At 42.0% G+C, this 17,552-nt stretch overlaps 1 protein-coding gene across 2 annotated transcripts in view; it reads right to left on the bottom strand.

Annotated features, from left to right (window-relative positions):
* Positions 1-17,552, bottom strand: part of LOC149473717 (aldehyde oxidase-like) — a 202,286-nt gene that overhangs the window by 134,437 nt on the left and 50,297 nt on the right. For both annotated transcript variants that reach the window (XM_089670160.1, XM_089670170.1), the window contains exons 3-4: positions 13,415-13,511; positions 9,885-9,993 (exon numbers count right to left, since the gene is read on the bottom strand). In XM_089670160.1, the coding sequence (XP_089526286.1) occupies positions 9,885-9,993; positions 13,415-13,511 (206 nt within the window). The remainder of the gene's footprint in view (positions 1-9,884; positions 9,994-13,414; positions 13,512-17,552) is intronic.

Below are 17,552 nucleotides of genomic sequence, written 5' to 3'. Positions count from 1 at the left end.
TACCTGTCATCAGCCCATCACAGTGTACCTGTCATCAGTCCATCACCGTGTACCTGTCATCAGCCCATCACAGTGTACCTGTCATCAGTCCATCACAGTGTACCTGTCATCAGCCCATCACAGTGTACCTGTCATCAGTCCATCACCCTGTACCTGTCATCAGCCCATCACAGTGTACCTGTCATCAGTCCATCACCGTGTACCTGTCAGCAGCCCATCACCGTGTACCTGTCAGCAGCCCATCACCGTGTACCTGTCAGCAGCCCATCACCGCGTACCTGTCAGCGCATACAACTGTGCAGCCTGTCAGTGTACCTGTCATCAGCCTGTCATCAGAGTACCCATAAAAGCCACCATCACTGCAGCCCATCAGTAGTGCCTGACATACTGCCAACATGTCAAAAAAAATATTCTAGTGAGGAGGCTTTCCAAATCCTGAGTATGACGGACGAGAGCAGCGGAGAGCTCTCACCGTCCGATTCCGATTTGGATTACGAGCCAAGAGAAAGCAGTGGATCAATGACCAAATCGGAAGAGGAAGTAGTCCCTACTAAAAGAATAAGACGCTCTGAAGAGCAGGCAACAACGAGCAGCGCCAACATACAAGTGCCATTACACACAAATGGTCAGTCAGAAAATGCCAACAGAGCTAGACCCCAGGATGACAGGCCCAGTACCAGCACTGGGATATCACGCCAGACCCCAAGAGTCAGGTCCCAAACTTGCCTCCCAAACTCTCTTGCAAACCCTTTGTGGCTGCCTTCCAACACAGGATCAGCTACAATCCACCCTTTCACTGCACAACCAGGAGTGCAGCCCAACACAGAAAATTTTTCCCCAATTGATTTTTTAAATTTATTTTTCCCTGATAGTTTCCTTCAGTCAGTTGTCGATCAAACCAACCTATTTGCCCAACAATTTATTGCAGCCAACCCCAATTCGTGTTATGCCCGTCCATTCGAGTGGAGACAGCTATCACTAGATGAGCTTAGATTGTTTTTGGGCCTTACGGTCAACATGGGGCTTACAAAAAAAAAAATGTACTACATTCATATTGGTCCACCCACCCCATCCATCACATTCCCATATTTACATCCGTAATGTCCAGGTCACGTTATGACATGATAATGCGTTTCCTGCATTTTAATAATTCCCAGTGCCCTCCCCGAGATCAGCCAGGCTTTGACAAACTGTACAAAATTCGCCCCTAATTATTTTTTTTCTAGAATATTTTCTGAAGTTTATGTCCCTGACCAAAATATCTGTGTGGACGAATCTCTTGTCCACTTTACTGGCCGGCTGGGAATCAAGCAATACATTCCCAGTAAAAGGGCCAGGTATGGACTGAAGCTCAACAAGCTGTGTGAAAGTGCCACGGGTTATGTGCATGCCTTTCACATGTATGAAGGCAAAGACTCCCACCTGCAGCCCCCTGTGTGCCCAACCTACATTGGCACAAGTGGCAAAATTGCTGGGACCTGGCCTTTCCACTCTTCCAAAAGGGGTATCACATCTACCTCGACAATTATTATACAAGCCTGCCCCTTTTCCGCCACCTGTACCTTGAAAAAACAATGGCCTGCGGTACTGCCCGAACAAACAGGAAGGGCTTCCCATAAAGTTTAATTAGCACGACTCTACAAAGAGAGGAATCTGCAAGTGTTAGGAACGAGGAAGTGCTGGCCGTGAAGTGGAGGGATAGGAGAGATGTTTATGTCCTGTCCACTATCCATAATGACATCATGGTGGACATTCATAGAAAACGAGGGGAAGTCCAAAAGCCAGAGTGTATCCACAATTATAATCAATTCACGGGGGGGGGGGGGGTGGATTTAAACGATCGCATGCTGCAGCCATACTTACCAACAAGGAAGTCCCTCTACTGGTACAAAAAAGTTGCAATTAACTTTTTCCACATGGCCATTTATAATTCATACATCATCTATCAAAAATCAACTGAAAGACCTAGCCACCTCTTCAAATACACTGCCCTAATCTATCAGCAAAGAAATCCACCACAAACCATTCGCACCGATTGTGTCAGCAGACTGCATGAACGCCATTTCCCTGAGAGAAATCCATCATTAGAAACAGCAAGAAGACGTTGAAAAAAATGTAAGGTATGCAGCAGAAGGGGAATTAGGAAAGACACCAGTGTTCATTGTCTCCAATGTCCCTCCCAACCAGGCTTATGCTTCGGAGACTGCTTCAGACATTATCACACTTTAATAAGATATTAGTTCCCCATATTTTCAACAGCCTGCAATTTCCCCATTTTTGTTATTTGTGCTGATCTTTTGCCTACTGCCTTGATTTACCATGCCTCTGCCTTCCACCTTAACTGACCCTGGCTTGTTTACCGACAATGCCTCTGCTTGCCTTCTGAATTGCTTCTAAACCACATTTCTGCTTTCCACCAAAACTGACCATGGCTTGTTTATCAACTATGCTTCTGCCTGCCGTCTGGATTATCAACCATGTTTATGCCTTCTTCCTGGACCTACCTTGGCCTGTTAAATTGACAATGTTTTTTGCCTGCTGCTTGGATTGATCTTTTGCCCTGCTACTGCAGTAGTGGGATTCAAGATAACACAGGGGTCTCGCATATGTGAGGGGCTTCAGAATAGAGAAAAAACAGTTTTTGGTTTTCTCCGGGTTTTGTTAGTCCCGGAATAGGGTCTGTTTATCCAGAGGCTTTGATGAGATTGGGTGGGACGAAGCCTCTACCCCTGTGCCCCAGTCCTACCTGATCAAGGCCCTAAGCCTGATGTTCCTGTCTGCTACCTGGACCAATACTTTGGCTGTGCTGACCATATCTCCTCTTGCTACCTGTACTGACCCAAAACTTTCGGACCATATTCCTGCCTGCTGCCTGGACCAATACTTTGACTGTGTTAATCATATCTCTGCTTGCTGCCTGTACAGACCTAGGACTTTTTATGGACCATGTTCCTGCCTGTTCTCTGGACCAATATTTTGGCTGTGCTGACCATATCTCCTTTTGCTACCTGTACTGACCCAAGACCTTTTCAGACCATGTTCCTGCCTGCTGCCTGGACCAATACTTTGGCTGTGCTGACCATATCTCTGCCTGCTGCCTGAACTGACCTAGGACTTTTTATGGACCATGTTTCTTCCTTCTACCTGGATCTCAGCCTGCTGCCTGTTCTGACCCTGGCTTGTTTATCCACCATATTCCTGCCTGCTGCCTGGTCGAATCCTGTTGCTGTTGCCTGCTTCCTGGTCCAATGCTCTCCTAAAACCATAGGTAATCTTTTGCTTATCCTTTCTTTAGCTGTGAAAAAGTCTCACATGTGGTATTGTCATGTTCAGGAAGAGTAGTAAAATGTATTTTCGAGTATAGAAGAAATATCCTATAAATTGATAACTTTGTGTAAAAAAAAATACTTTTTCATTTTTTTTCCACATTTTCTAAAAACTTGTGGAAATAAATAACATGTTCAAAAGACTCATTATGCCTGATAGAATATACCTTGGGATGTTTGCTTACCAAAATGGGGTCATTTTGTGGGTATTTCCACTGTCCTGGTGCTCCAGGGCCTTCAAAACTGTGATAGGGAGTCAGGAAATTAGATGTGTAATTTATGCCCCTTTTATGCTCCTAGAATGCATGGAGGTGCTACATGAATGTTGGGTCTCTGTATGTGGCCAAGGTGCGGAAAAGTCTCACACATGTGGTATCGCCATACTCAGAAGGAGTAGCAGAATACATTTTCGGGCATAATTCTTGGTATGTACATGCTGTGTGTTAGAAATATCTTAGAAATTGACAACTTTGTGTGAAAAATAAGTTTTCATTTTTCTTTCCACATTTTCTAAAAACGTTTGGAAAAAAATAACTTGTTCAAAAGACTCATTATACCTGATAGAATATACCTTGGGATGTTTGCTTTCCAAAATGGGGTCATTTTGTGGGTGTTTCTACCATCCTGGTGCTCTAGGGCCTTCAAAACTGTGATAGGTAGTCAGAAAATTAGATGTGTAATTTATGCCACTTCTATGCTCCTACAACGTGTGAAGGTACTACTTGGATGTTGGGTCTATGTATGTGGCCAGGTTGTGGAAATGTCTCACACATGTGGTATCACAATACTCAGGAAGTGTAGCAGAATGTGTTTTGGGGTGCAATTGCAAGTATGTCTATGCCAGGTGTGAGAAATAACTTATTTTGGCAATTATGTGTGAAAAAAAAATAATACTTATTTATTCATTTTCCAAAGAATTGTGGGAAAAAATTACAACTTCAAATAACTCACCATGTCTTTTACTAAATACTTTGGACTGTCTATTTTCCAAAAAGGGGTCTTTTGGGGGCTATTTGTACTTTCCTAGCATGTTAGGGCCTCAAGAAATGAAATAGGCCATCAGTGCTTCATGTGTGATCAATTTGCAATGATTGATGCCATAGCTTGTAGACTTTATAACTTTCACACAGACTAATGCAGGCCATAGATGGGGAGAAAACTGGCCGATTTTTCTTTAAAAAAACGAAAAGTCAGTCGTTCAAGCGACAGACTTTACCAGGAACGGTAAAAAAAAAAACTACAGCCGGCAAAAAGTGTCCCTGAAGAGAGCTCCGCTATTTCTTTGACAGTTCCTTGACATTTATAGTGGTTGCAACAATGTATCTATTTGTATCCATTTCGGATACAGATGTTTTTATTCGGAAACAAATAGATACATTGTTGCAACCGCTATAAATGTCAAGGAACTGTCAAAGAAATAGCGGAGCTCTCTGCAGGGACACTTTTTGCCGGACTGGAATTCTTCTTCTTCCTCATCCTCTTTTTCTTCTTCATCTTCTTCATCCTCTTCTTCATCCTCTTCTTTATCTTCTTCTTCTTCTTCATCCTCATCTTCTTCTTCCTCCTCTTCTTCCTCCTCTTCTTTTTCATCCTCTTCTTCATCCTCTTCATCCTCTTCTTCATCCTCTTCTTCTTTTTGTCTTCCTCTTGCAGGTCACTGCTCATGCGTAGATTTTTTTTATCGGTAAAAAGATTGGCTGATTTGCCGATAATTGCCGCGAAAATCGGCCGATCTGCAAAATCGGCCAATCTTTTTCCAACTTTACCGATAAAAAAAATCTGCCAAAATACCGAAAAACGACCGAACAATTAACCCACTAACGATCCGAAAATCGCCCGATTTTATTTTTGCCCGATTTTCGACCCATCTATGTCCTGCATAAATAATATACACCGATTTGGGTTTTTTTTACCAAAGTTATGTAGCAGTATACATTGTTGCCTAAATTTATGAAGAAAAGAACAAAAAGAACAAAAGAAAAATAAAAAAAGATTTCTGCAGCTCCTTGGTGTAACGTTGTGTCAAAATTGTGCATCACATTTGACACTTTCACTTTAAAGTGACACTAAACTCTGTTTTAAAAATCTATTTAAGTATGTACTCCTTGTATTGCTGTCAGCCTCCTCAAAATCTCCATATTCCTTTTTCTGGCTGCTGTGATTTGAATTCCTGTTAGAGCAGTGGTCTCCAAACTGCGGCCCTTTGCCTGCCTCTGTCCGGCCCTCAGGGTACTATTCCTCCCACTGATACCAACAAGGAGGCACCATTTCTTCCACTGGCACAAACTATGGGGCATTTTTCCTTCCAGTGAAACCAATGATAGGGCACAATTCCTCCCACTGATATAAACAATTAGATACTATTCCTCCAACTAATACCAAGGATGGGGAAATATTCCTCCAACAAATACCAAGGACGGGGCAATATTCCTTCCTCTGATACCAATAATGGGGCACTATTCATTCCACTGACAGCAATGACGGGGCACTATTCATTCCACTGACACCAATGACGGGGCACTATTCCTCCCACTGACACAAATTATGGGGCACTATTCCTCCCACTAAAACCAATGATGGGGCACCATTCCTCCCACTAACACCAATGATGTGGCACCATTCCTCTTACTGACACCAATGATGGGGAACTATTCCTCCCACTAAAACCAATGATGGGGCACTATTCCTCCCCCTGACACCAATGATGGGGCACCATCCCTCCCACTGTCACCAATGCATGTGGCACCATTCCTCTTACTGACACCAATGATGGGGGCACCATTCTTCTTACTGACTCCAATGCCAATGATGGGGCAATATTCCTCCCACTAATACCAATGATGGGGCACTGTTCCTCCAACTAATACCAATGACTGGACACTATTCCTCCTTCCACTGAATACAAGCACTATATAATTTTTTTTACTCCTACTGATGCTAGGACATTTTTTACTCCCACTGACCACTCCAGCCCTCCTAAAGTCTGAAGGACAGTAAACCGGCCCTTTGCTTAGAAAGTTTGGAGACCCCCTGTGTTAGAGGGTGGCTACATTTATTATCCATAGTCCCACTGTATGTAGGGAAGTAGCCACCCTCTCTTGATAACTTTGAAGATGGACTAGGAACTATGGGCTTAGTAGTGAGCACAGATCAGTGCACACGGCCACTACTACCATGCCCTGATCATTCCAAACAAGTAGACTTGGGGGGGGGGGGAAGGAATGGTTCATAAGCGACATTATAAGGAGGCAAAAACACAATAAAAAATAATTACATTAAAAAATAGATTACATGGCCATTAAGTAGTGGATGTTTATAAATTAGTTTCATAGAATAAGAATAGTTTAGCGTCACTTTAAGTAAACCTGTTAAGAAAACTTGCTATACAGTGCCTTGAAAAAGTATACCCCTTGACATTTTCCACATTTTGTCATGTTACAACCAAAAATGTAAATGTATTTTTTTGCGATTTTATGTGATAGACCAACACAAGGTGGTACATAATTGTGAAGTGGAAGGAAAATGATAAATGGTTTTCAACATTTTTTACAAATAAATATCTGAAAAGTGTGGTGTGTATTTGTATTCAGCTTCCTTCACTCAGATACCCCTAACTAAAATCTAGTGGAATCAATTGCCTTCAGAAGTCACCAAGGACAACACTAGACAGGTCAGGGAGAAGTTTAAAGTAGGGTTATGGTATGAAAAAGTATACCAAGCTTTGAACATCTCACGGAGCACTGTTCAATTCATCATCCGTAAAATGGAAAGAGTATGGAACAACTGCAAACCTACCAAGACATGGCTGTCCACCTAAACTGACAGGCTGGGCATGGAGAGCATTAATCAGAGAAGCAGCCAAGAGGCCCATGGTAACTCTAGAGGAGCTACAGAGATCCACAGCTCAGGTGGGGGAATTTGTCCACAGGGCAACTTTTAGTCGTGCACTCCACAAATCTGGCCTTTATGGAAGAAAGCCATTGTTGAAAGAAAGCCATAAGAAGTCCCATTTGCAGTTTGAGAGAAGTCATGTAGGGGACACAGCAAACATGAGTCAGAAGAGACCAAAATTTTACATTTTTGGCTTAAAAGCAAAATGCTATGTGTGGCAGAAAACTAACACTGCACATCACCCTGAACACATCATCCCCATCGTGAAACATAGTGGTGGCAGCATCATGTTGGGGGAAGCTGGTCAGAGTTGATGGGAAGATGGATGGCGCCAAATACAGGGCAATCTTAAAAGAAAACCTGTTTGAGTCTGCAAAAGACTTGTGACTGGGGCGAAAGTTCACCTTCCAGCAGGACAACGACCCTAAACATACAGCCAGAGCTGCAATGGAATGGTTTCGATCAAATCATATTCATGTGTTAGAATGGCCCAGTCAAAGTCCAGACCTAAATCCAATTGAGAGTCTCTGGCAAGACTTGAAAATTGCTGTTCACAGATGCTCACCATTCAATCTGACAGAACTTGAGCTATTTTGCAAAGAATAATGGGCAAAAATGTCACTCTAGACATGCAAAGCTGGTAGAGACAAATCCAAGAAGACTTGCAGCTGTAATTGCAGTGAAAGGTGGTTCTATAAAAGTATTGACTCATGGGGGCTGAATACAAATGCACACCACACTTTTCAGATATTTATTTGTAAAGAAGGTTGAAAGCCATTTATCATTTTCCTTCCACTTCAAAATTATGTGCCACTTTGTGTTGGTGATCACATAAAATCCCAATAAAATAAATTTACGTTTTTGGTTGTAACATGACAAAATGTGGAAAAAGAGGTATGAATACTTGTTCAAGGCACTGTAAAACGTGGACAACTGAAACAGAACAGAAAATGCCTTCAGGGAAAACTGGCTCTCAGAGAGATCAGCAAGATCAGAAATATACTGTAGATATCTTGACTTTCCTACTGAAGTTAATCTTGGCCCCACTCTCTGCCTCTTAAGCTTTCTTTTAGTCACTGAATTGTCACAACACATTTAAGGACCAACTGGGAGGCTTAAAAAGAAGAAGGTGCCACCAATTTTAATGTTTACAGGAGTAGTGGAGGTTTCCACATGACTTCAGCTGTCTGTACCTCTGGATCTACTGTTCCTTTGGGCATGTGGTCTCAGAAATGACAACCTAGAGAGAAGGGAACCAGGGTGATTCAGAAGAAGCATGCTTTGCAAACCATGGCAACAAGTAGACATGACTAATTTAATTAAGGGGTGTGGCTAATTTGATTAAAGCAAATCACTTCACCTTTTAAATGTTCAAATTGCCATATAAAAATTTCTTCATGTAGACAATATTTATACTAACCACCATCTCTGAAAGTACATACAGGGGTTACCAAATTCTCTTTTCCACTGGATAAATGCTCCAGCCTCCACCTTCACCAACATAATAAATTGCTGATCCAATGACTTTAGTATAATTAATGACCCAGGACTAGTATGCAGATTAGATCGGTGTTTCTCAACCTCTTGTCAGTCAAGGCACCTTTGAAAATGATGTGCCACCTCGAGGCACCTTTTTCTAAAATGTAAAAAAACTAAACTAAAAGGTTTACATAATGCAGCATCATCCACACATGTAGAACACCCAATATTAGAGGTGATTTATTCTTTCAAAGCAAATATACCTTTGCACACTGGTACTGATTAGTGTTGTGTTGTCACCCCCATTCTGCTAATGTGATCCCAGTGCTGATGGTGAGGGGCAGGGGTAGGCACCCAAAATCCTCCTTATCAAGGTTGTAATGGTGCACAATGAAAACCTGTGACTTTGTGTAACTGAAAGGCAGGCTTGTTCCACCTGTTGGCTTGGATACAATTTTTGTGCAACTTTTAGGAATTTTGCTAAGGCACCCCTGAAGAAACCTCAAGGCACCCTGGTTGCAAAAGGCTGGATTAGTTGTTCAGGCTTCACCTTGGTTTGTCTGCTTGTTATGGGTCACTTTATCAAAAATAGATAGCAGGCAACTACCATTTTCAGAAAGAGGTCAGAAATGGCAACCTTTGTGTTTCTTTCAGTATCAGTTTTCATTATAAATTGTCTACGGCTTATAAATGGTCTACTGGTTGTAGGCTGGACTGATTATCTGATGAATTCTATATTCATTTGTCTTTCTTTGTAATAATTAGCTGGTTTATTTATGCACACATTCCTTTTTTGTACTGCCAGTTATTCAAATTTGTCAATATATATTTTTATACTATGGGAAAAGATTAATTCATACAATTATCAAAGATGCTTGTACTGCAGTAAAAGCCACTTTTACTGCAGTAATTAAAAAAAAACTCTCACGTGTGTTTCAAAAGTAGATATGATATTATTTATTCTGCATGCCATCTAGGTTTTGAATGAAGATCATTTTTAAGTGAGCTGATTTATGCAGAAGCAAAGAATAGAGAGTACCGGCCAGTCAAGATTCTTCTTTCATTTCCACAGTGCAGAGTAAAAGAGAAAAGCTGATTGGACGCTGTGGATAACTGCTCTATGTTTCCATTTCTCCAGTTTTCAGTATCCAGTCCTGGTATATTTTAGCAGATATATTGATATATTACCTGTACAGGATGCAGTCTGGTGGTTGTACTCCCGATTCCCTCGATGGTGGTTATTGCGGCTCCTTGTAGCGAACATATTGGCAGCAGGCAGGCATTGGCTGAAAAATGACTTGAAGGAGTTAAGAATGATGCTGAAATGAAATGCTCTAGGTCTAGGATGAACTCACAGCGCTGGTAAATGCACACTTGTCAGTTCATAAAGGCACACTTGTCATCACATGTCACAGAGTGAAATGAAAGGTTGTGCAATACATTCCATGGAAAAAGAGTAAAAGCTTGTTTTGACGGTTGTATAAGAAATACTTTGTAGTGGAAACAAAACCTCCTATACATGGTCACAGTCACGCATGCTTCCCAGATATATTTTTATTCTAAGAAGTGTAAGGAAAGTGAGAGAAGTAAAAGACTGTCCATTAAGTCTCTAGTTAGTGCGACAAGTGGTCACAAACGTAAGCCAACACATTTCAGGAGCTTACAACATCCCCCTTTATCAGCTCTGAGAAACAGATAGAGAAACAATAGCTATGTACAATATGTACAATTCTTACCTGTCTGGCCCCACACACAGCCCACGAGCAGAGTATGAGCAATGCTGCACACTGCACTCCACACCAGGGGCGGACTGACCATTTGGAAACTCGGGCACTGCCCGAGGGCCCGGGGTCAGTAGGGAGCCCCATGAGATGCCCCTGGTACCTTTTTCATAGGCTATTTTGAGTTTGGGCAAGGACACAGGGGCCCCATGATCCCCTATTGCCCGGGAGCCCCATGAGTTGTCAGTCCGCCCCTGCTCCACACAGCGCAATCCACGTGAAGTACAATATGCAGCATTGCTCATACTCTGCTCATGGGTGGCACAACTGTGTGAAGTCTAGTGGTACAGCGTGAATGTCCTTTGGGAGTTGAAGCTAGATGATCACAGAACAAGATTTCCACCTTTTTTATTATTTATGACATTACACTTTATGGACTAAGCACTGTTCTGAATATTAATACTGAAATTATTTACATAGGCAACTCCTATCCTCATATTGATTAGTGGTTTCAAATTAAGAATAACTACTGCAGTAGGGAACAGACACAAAAAGATACACTCGGCATCTTTCCAAATTATCGTTCTGTTTATTCGACGCTTTTGAAGTTTTTTTTTATACACATAATTACATAGGTATCACATTAATATTACAATTGTACGTTAATTTTATGAAACTCGTGTGGAATGAGGACTGTGCACATATTTTGATCCATGAATAGTCACTTTATTTTTAGTTGAGCTCATCACATTGACTATAGGATAGCAGTGCAGCATCAAACATTGTTTAATATTTTCACAAGACATTTTAAATAGCCAAATAGATTTGTATTCTATTTTACTCTATATTATATATATTATATATAATATATTATTTTTCTAAGCCCTGATGAGGGGGGGGAGATGTTAAGCCCCCAAAACATGTTGGCTTATTCTTGTGACCAATTGTCATGCTAAATAAAGATTTTCCTGGACATCAGTTTCTTTAGTACTTTCACTTTTCTGATACCAATTGGACTATTCCAGTGATCACCAATGGATACCCCAGGTGACAGAGACCTACCTCTAAAATTCAGATCAATGGCTTTATTCCTCCAGCTATGGGTTCAGCACTCCACCAACATATATACAGTAGATTCATTTTTAGTGAAAGGATTTTGTTTCCCAAAGTGCAGAAAGCATAACATAGCTCCCACCTTTCATCACACCCTACATGTTAGACATTACATGGGTATTGAACTTGGAAGGGGTTAAGGGGTGTATAGGTTGCCCAAGGAAACGGCAACTTGAGGACAACTCCTTAGCAACTACGTACAAGTCCACAGACAACAATTCTTGGAGAGCTCTCCAGCCCTCCAGGTGTACCACCTCAGACCCCAGATGAATTCTCCTCTTCACCCAACTGCCTGAGGGAATCCCTGGGCAAGGGGGCCCAGAAAATGCCACTTTAAATCAACAGTCCCAGATGGAGGCTAGTCAGGTTTCCACCAGAATGCCCTCTCCCCTTATCAGCCTCAGGGTGTGTGAGATTACTTACTCCATTCTCTCCTGCAAAATTGTAGGTTGGTGGCTGCCTTCAGGCCTTATGCTGGGCTGGCTCCTTTATTGCTTCCCAGGCTGTGTTCTCCTTCAGGAGACAGTTGAGGCTGAGAGATCCTCCCTTCCAGCTCCTGCCTGCAGGTAGGCCCCTTTCTTGGGCCCTCTCCCAGGCTCCACACTCCAGCTTTCATTCCATCTTCCACCCTACACAACTCCCCTGCTGATCAGGCTCTCTCATACTTAAGAGCTGTTGTGATCCCATGCCAAGCCTTCTGCTTGGGGAATTTTCAGAATCCCTTGAGTATGCAGATCAGCCCCTCCTTACCCCCACCCACTGCATTCTAGAAACATCTCAATCTTCTAGAGCAGGAAGAGGTATCAGGGAACTGACCTGCAGAGCCCTCAGCCCTAACCTAAAGTGAACCTGGCTGACTCATCCCATGCTGCCTCACACCAGGCTGCTATCCAGCCTCTAGCTGAAAACCTATCTAGCTCACCCTAGCTAACTAGAGGGGCGCTACACAGGATACAGAATATATGTACAGAATTGCCTTGTTAATGAATACACTTACTCCAGCATAAGCTGCCACTGCCAGATTTTACAGCAGGGGAGCAAAACGAACAGATTTTATGGGTCTATATGTGTTACGCTGGACATTTTGCAGTAGACCGTTTTCTAAAGCTAGAAATGTAAGTGAACAGGGCATGTGCTCATTGTAAATAGTACGAGTTACACTCAGACACTGCAAAGGTGGTCATTGTTGCTGAGTAACACAACGGAGCAAAGTTTGGGAAACACTGTTGAAAAGTTGAGGCAGCCATTAAAGGATAAGTTCACCTTTTGACCAAAAATAATAGATGCACATTTTTTTGCAGGTAATTTTGTCAGTATATCTGCTTGCCCATATGGAATGTACGGGGCAGGATGTACGGGACAGGATAGGGATGCCCTATCATGCAACCACGCTTCCCCTTTGGAATCTGAAAAGCCAGGTCGCACTCCACCTTCTGAAACGGACTCCTCCTGCTGCATTTGAACTAAACTGTGATTGTTTTCCCCAAGCAGCGCTCTCCCACTGGGGTGTTTGTAGTTTGGCATTCTCTTTAATACAAATCCAAGTTTTGCTGCAACATGACTCTGTCTGTATCATTGTGGCATCATGCTGCACCTCCCCACACACCGACTTATACATTAACAGACCCAGCAGAAACATCGCTTTATCTGATAAGTGGACAGCTGCTATTCTATGTCCCTGATCTTTGTGCATTCTATATGACAAATTATCTTTAAAAAGCTGTGGCACCTGAAACATAATAAAAAAGAAGCTTTGACAGCTGAAATCCTTGCACATTAGTCCCTCTTAATTATGTAAAAATCAGAATATTATGTCACAATCTTAGTTATGCTGGAGATATACATTACAAAGATTGTAAAAGCCATAAGGTTATTGAAGGATACTGAATCTTCTTGGTGACAGGATGAATGACAGACACCATCACAGTGCAGGCACCACATCCACCCCCTCCACATCCATATTTTGTACCAGTTAGTAGGACTGTTGATAAACCAGTTAAGGAAATATAAAACTTGAAAGAGTATTCATAGTTTTGTTTTACATGGCTGATTAAAAATCTGGTATGGTGAATTAGAGAAAAGGTTACAATATTCAAAACAGAAGCATAACTAGAACTTTCAGGGCCCTGGTACAAGAAACCATAAACGGCCCCCCTTTGCATTTAAAATCATCTGCCTATATCTCTGGCACTACTAATTGTTCATTTGCAATTTTTATTTAAGGTTGTTTCAAGATCACATTCCTAGGTAACATTGCCAAGGTTTCTGACAGGTTCACTTTAAAGTGGTTATAAAAAAAGCATATTACTTTTAAGTGTGTACTTGTCTCAGTTAAGAGCACTAATTGTCATTTCTGTCTGCTAATTCCTTCCTCTGCTATATGACAAGTTTTCCTGACACCAAGAGAAAAAAGGTGACGGGGAGGGAGCTCTAGCACACAGCCTGTTAGTGACAGCCTCAACTCTGTTCCTTTGTGCTGTGTCAATAGGTGTGTATGTCCCTTTCCTTCAGTCAGCTCTCAGAGCTCTCCTCACTGAATTCTGTAGTGTGTAATTTCAGCTCTCTGCCCCCTGTTTTCTGAAAGCTCAGACAAGCTTTATACATTTTGATCTTTAAATTGATGTAGAGGAGGATTTGTTTCATCACTGTGCATCACCTGAGGCCAGTTACTTCACTGGGTATATGTAAATGTGTAGAACCACTTTAAGCATACAGCTTAAAAGTCTAGCCAGCGGGCTGATCAAAAAACAAAAAACAGATGGATTCCCCCAGCCGCACAAGCGAGGCGGATGAAGGAATCCTCCCTGCTGTGCTATTGTATTCTGACAGAGGGACGCCTCCTCTGTCAGAAAACAATGATCAGTGGCTGCACGGAGCTAATCGAGAAACGTTTTCTAACAGAAATTTGCAACAGAAGTTGATTGTGCAAGGCTGAATCAGTCGAATTTCAATCCACCTATGGCCAACTGCAGGGATAGCTATTTTAGTCATGTATTACCCAAAGCCTAATGTAAGAAAAAAGGTTGCCATCATAATTAGGTGCAATCACCTGATCATATGTCTCACTTCATATATAAGGTGTGGATTTTAAACCAAATAGCATATGAAAAGAAATTAGCAGCTGACTAGAGCAGACCTGCCAAAAAGTGGTTTGTGGTTTATTACAAATCCTATGCGGAGTAATAGTCACTAAATTAGTGAATGCAAAATAGTATTTATTTAGATCACATAGATCATGAAAAGGTTGACATTAAATCATGGTGAACAGTGTACAATCAGAAAAATAAAATAAAAAAAAAAATAAAAACAAAAAAAGTTCTGCATTTTCCACTTAGTTGCATGTGTATCTAGTGAGCCAGATAAGAAAAGCAAAGACTTCTTCTGTATTCATCACATGGAAAGTCCAAATAAAGAATCCAGTTGTGAGTGCGACTTCTTTATATCAAAGTTAGTATCATTATCAGTTCCTCAAATTGGTTAGTCAAAGCTTGTATAGCAAACTTCCTGGAAATTGAATGAATGAACTCTGCATAGGATTTGTAAAAAACACTTTTTTGGCAGGTCTGCTCTAGTCAGCTGCTAATTTCTTTTCATTACCCAAAGCCTCCCTACCATGTGAATCTTATCTCTGAAGTTATATTACTTCCTTGGCAAAAGAAAACCTTTGCTCAGCCAAGACAAGATTTTGAGATGTCATGCATGGCACCATGCGGTAATGTCATTGTACTGTTATGGTGCTGGAAAAAGCCTAACTGAATTTGTACCTGGTATTCTGCAAGCTTTTAGTGATTTTTGATTAAAGCCCAGCAGTCTAAGGGGACCTTGCTTACCTTACTTACACTTCTGCCATCTCTAATCCTCTTGTTGCAGCACTCTGATCTGTGGGCTGTGCTATGGGGCAGCTATTAAATCTGTATCATACATAGAGGGGAAAGGGGTTTGGCCGTGGCCAGGAGAGCCTTAGAAAGGAGGGCTCACTGCTACTGAAGTTTTTTCTTATGCCCAGATTTGGGCTTTATGGAATATTGCCAGATAAAGGAAAAGTGTATACATTCTTGTTGTCACTACTGTATCACAGTACATTTCTTAGCTTAGTACCGCTGCTGTTTTTGGCTTTTGACGTTTTTTTTCTACAGCCAGTAAACTCCCCAGCATGTTATCCTATATGTCCATGCACACATAGAATGTAATCAACGTTTTTTGTCAGGGACGTTTTTTTGGCTGGAAAAAAAAAACAGGACTAGTGGGTTTCTAAAGGAGTTTTTTAGCTGTAAAAATGCTCTAATGCTGAAAAACACAGCAAAACGCAGTAAATCGTCACAAACCAGCATTTTTTCCCTTTTTTTGACAAAAAAAAAATTTTTTTTTGGGGGGGTGTCAAGAAAACCTCTGCAAAATGCAAAAGAAATCTGCAAAAAAACACAGCAAAACGCTGCTAAACGCCAAAAAACTCACATTTTCAATGTGACTTTACACAGCTAATGATACCAGTGTTATTGAAACACCCAGTGTGTATGGAGCCTTCCTAGGACAGAAGTAGCTACATTTGTGGTTTGCTTTCCAATAAAAACATGAGAGAAGATCCTCACCTCACCTCCAGTTTATTACCACCTTTGGCTACTTGACATATGCAATTAATATAGGACATGTGTATACAGGAGTTCACATGGCTTTAAGGGAGAGGTGAAGAGCTAAGTGCCAGCGTTGGAGAGAGCAATAGTGGTGCTTACTGTCATGGAAATTTTGTATTGTTGGTCGAACTTTAAATGTGTCATATATTCTTGTTATTCATATGTCTCTCGTGTGGCTTAATTAAAGCTCTGAAGGCTGCAATTGGGCCATGCGCATGTACAATGTATGTATTACAGTACTCAGCTCGGTAATGGATGAGATGGCAGATCTGCGCTTATAGACCGGCGTGTATACCACCAGGGCATTCGATGCGAATGCCGCTGTCAGTAGACCGCGGGCCTGTATCCACATATCAGCAGCATAGTACCACATGGGCTTCATAACGCAAGGCGCCAAGCGGTGTGAACTCCACGTGTAGGCTTATGCATATCTTACAACCCATTACCAATCTGAACTGTATCCGGATGGATGTGTTTTAATAAAGATCGTATCGGGCTCATCCAGGTACAGACTGATATTTCTAGGGAATGCTTGTACAGAGAATGGACATACTGCTAGGAGCTGGAAAATATGCACTCCACAGAGGGCTCATGGGAAGGGGAGGAGATATGCTCTCCATAGAGAGCTCATGGGAAGGGGAGGAGATATGCTCTCCACAGAGGGCTCATGGGAAGGGGAGGAAGTCTGCTGACCTCAGATTCTCATGGGGGAAGACCAGTGACAGATAATAGAAAAGGCTATGCTCCAATCGGAATGTACATCCTGTGTATAGGCACTCCCCATTGCATTGTTCTGTGGGAGGGGTTTGACCTTATTCATGTGGGGGGGGGGGCGTGTGTGTATTTGTAATAAAACCAAAGGGGAGAATGAAAACGGCCCTTATGGGAATTCAACCATCAACCTGAAGGTGTCGTGTGATCATTTCCAGGTATAGGGAGCTCCAAACACCCACATTTCAACAGAAGCTAAAGTAGTTGGATGGGCAGGAATCGTGTAGTTTAACTGCAGTCGTGGTAAGCGAGATTCACACAGCTTTATGGGGGATTTCTGCGCATCCAACTGCGAGTACTCACGGTAAGGAGAAATTCGTTAAAGCGAATTTCCAAGACAGTTTGGCAAGCCTGGTGGATACTAACGCGTATTCTTGCGAAGCTAACCAAGTACGAGGGGGAATGAGCCATCATGAACTAGCAAAAAGTATGCCGGCACATTTCAGGTCTCTCTGCCATTAAGAGGATCGCTTTTTGCGTGTTCGTGTGGCTGATTTCACTCTCTGTTAGCTAACAAGAATTACCGCTTAGCAAGGACCTTTTTGTCCTAAAATCTTGATCTGTGGGTGAAAGACGAGGGTTTTCTCTGCTGAGAGCAGCAGAGGGGTGGGTTTGGTTGG

Source organism: Staurois parvus, unplaced genomic scaffold, assembly GCF_062004578.1.
Source record: "Staurois parvus isolate SC_StPar_1 unplaced genomic scaffold, SC_StPar_1.0 ptg000011l, whole genome shotgun sequence".
In the NCBI taxonomy this organism is placed as follows: Eukaryota; Metazoa; Chordata; class Amphibia; order Anura; family Ranidae; genus Staurois; species Staurois parvus.
This window is presented reverse-complemented; position numbering and strand designations above follow the sequence as displayed.